Raw genomic sequence first — 2,023 nt, 5'->3', positions numbered from 1 at the left:
CCCACTACCTCCAGATTTGGGCCCTCCCATGTGTGGAGTCAAATCCTGAAGATCAGGAGGGGTTTTTTTTCCGTCTTCCAAGATACTCGAGTTTCATTTGCAAATATGTTGTATATGTGTAGCTGGACCCTCACTGCCACTCTAAAGTAATGACCTGCCCTGCATATTGTCAATTTATATAGATGGGGACCAGATTTTGTAGCTGTGGAGATGCAAGCTGTCTTGATGTAGGGGGTTTTTGGTTCTTTTCTGCTATGTTTGAGCAATGGGAAACCGGTGCCAGCTACCTGGTTGGGGAGTAGCAGCCTTCCATCCTCTGTGGCCCTCGTCTGTTTAGGTGTAGTTTGAAGCATTCTTCCTGGTTGCTCCAGTAAGCGCGATGCTCCTTCCGTTTGCTGTCGCAATGCTTTGCATGCCGCTTTCTGCGTTCTCATTCACCCTAGCAGACCTGTCTTTATCCTGTCTGTTCCTTTGCTATCTGGGCTTAGACTGGGCTGCAGTCAGTGCCTCCTACTCGCTGTGGGATTACGTTCTTACGTCCCACACCACAGTAGCTACTTCAGGTTTCGCCATTTTTAGTGCTGAGCAGTGTCAACTCAAATTGACTTGCTTATAACATGTAACTTTGGTGAAAAAGGAGGAGAGAAGAAGATGCCAGCTTTGACTTGACCCTGATGAAGCAAAGGTTTTTCTAAGGAAACTGAACTACACAAGTTGTCTGTCTGCCTGTCCTTTGAGTGTTAATGGCAAAAAACCCAAACCAACCAACCAAAAAGTCTTGGGGGGCAATGAACGCTGTCAGAGCTGCACCTCCTTTCACTGCGATGTAACTGGTAACACGAGATGTCCTAATGGGTGGTTTTGTTTTTCCTTCCTCTTCTAGACGATGGACAGAGAGTTCAGAAAGTGGATGAAATGGTATGGGAAAAAACATGCAGAATACACAGTGAGTGAAATTCAGCTGAAAAACTTTGTGATCCATGCTGATGTACAGAATTTGCAAAGTCCTCTTCAGCCTTTCACCAGCCAAACAGCCATATGAGCCATATCTGCTTCCTGGCTTTTATCTTGGTCCCTAGGATAATGTTCTCCAAGACATCCTCCCAGGCTCCTCTCTTTGTCTTGCTTGACATGTGGTATGGTGTTATTGGGAGCACTTCCAGGTCTTTTCAGAAGCTCTTGGAGGATTTATTCTTCTAAAACACTGTCATTTCAACTGGGGCTGCCATGTGTCTTCTGTTTGTATTAAATCTTTTTTTTTTTTTTTTTTTTTTTTTTTTTTTTCCCCTCGCCATGGTGTGGGGGTTCTGCTGGGTAGACTGTTGAAAATGACAGCTTCTCCTTGGGTTTCTGAAATCTCCTGATAGAAATTAAATAAAAAAAAAAAAAAAAAAAAAAAAAACTGAAGCTTTGGCTTTGCAGACAGGTGAAGGTGTGGTCACCTGGGACAGTGGAGGAGGGGATGGGATGGCAGGGGTTTCAACACTGGGGAACATGGGGTTGAAGTTCTGGATGAATGCCAGCACTGTCAGATTAGAGCAGAAAACTCCAGGATAGGTGGCTTGTAGTTGGAGGTAAGGGGTGGGCTGTGGGCTTGGGAAGGATGGTGGGAGCTTAGTTCTCATGTGGAAAGGGTTGGAATTAGATACTCTGAGGGTGGAGCTAGAGCGGGAGGAGTAAATGGGTTGTCGCGGGGGATCTCTCTACTCAGGGCTAGGGCCACATGTTGAAATAGCTTTCCCTTTCCTCCGAATATTTCTTAATCATTGTGGATGTGTTTTCCACTCTATAATGATCGTGTGAAGCATGCACATTCATACACTGCCTTGTGTCATTCCTTCCCCTTTTCCTTTTCTCCCCCTTCTTAAATGTCATTAAGAAGATCTGCTCCCTAGTTAATCGCTTTCCAGTGAGGAAATGTAGGTAATCATAGTACAACAGCAACCCACTGGGAGTTTTGAAAATACATGGATTTATGCTTCTCCTGCCACTTTCCTATGGTTGAGGAAGAGGCTGGATGGAT

At 45.0% G+C, this 2,023-nt stretch overlaps 1 protein-coding gene across 5 annotated transcripts in view; it reads left to right on the top strand.

Annotated features, from left to right (window-relative positions):
- Positions 1-2,023, top strand: part of DOT1L (DOT1 like histone lysine methyltransferase) — a 72,728-nt gene that overhangs the window by 27,324 nt on the left and 43,381 nt on the right. For 4 of the 5 annotated variants that reach the window (XM_035899751.1, XM_035899750.1, XM_035899749.1 and 1 more), the window contains exon 7: positions 884-946. In XM_035899751.1, coding sequence (XP_035755644.1) covers positions 884-946 — 63 coding nt within the window. The remainder of the gene's footprint in view (positions 1-883; positions 947-2,023) is intronic. The other variant, XM_035899752.1, reaches the window with a different exon arrangement.

Source organism: Egretta garzetta, unplaced genomic scaffold (assembly GCF_000687185.1).
Source record: "Egretta garzetta isolate BGI_Z169 unplaced genomic scaffold, ASM68718v1 scaffold418, whole genome shotgun sequence".
Classification (NCBI taxonomy): domain Eukaryota; kingdom Metazoa; phylum Chordata; class Aves; order Pelecaniformes; family Ardeidae; genus Egretta; species Egretta garzetta.
Note: the sequence above shows the minus strand (reverse complement) of the source record. Positions and strands in the feature narration are given on the sequence as shown.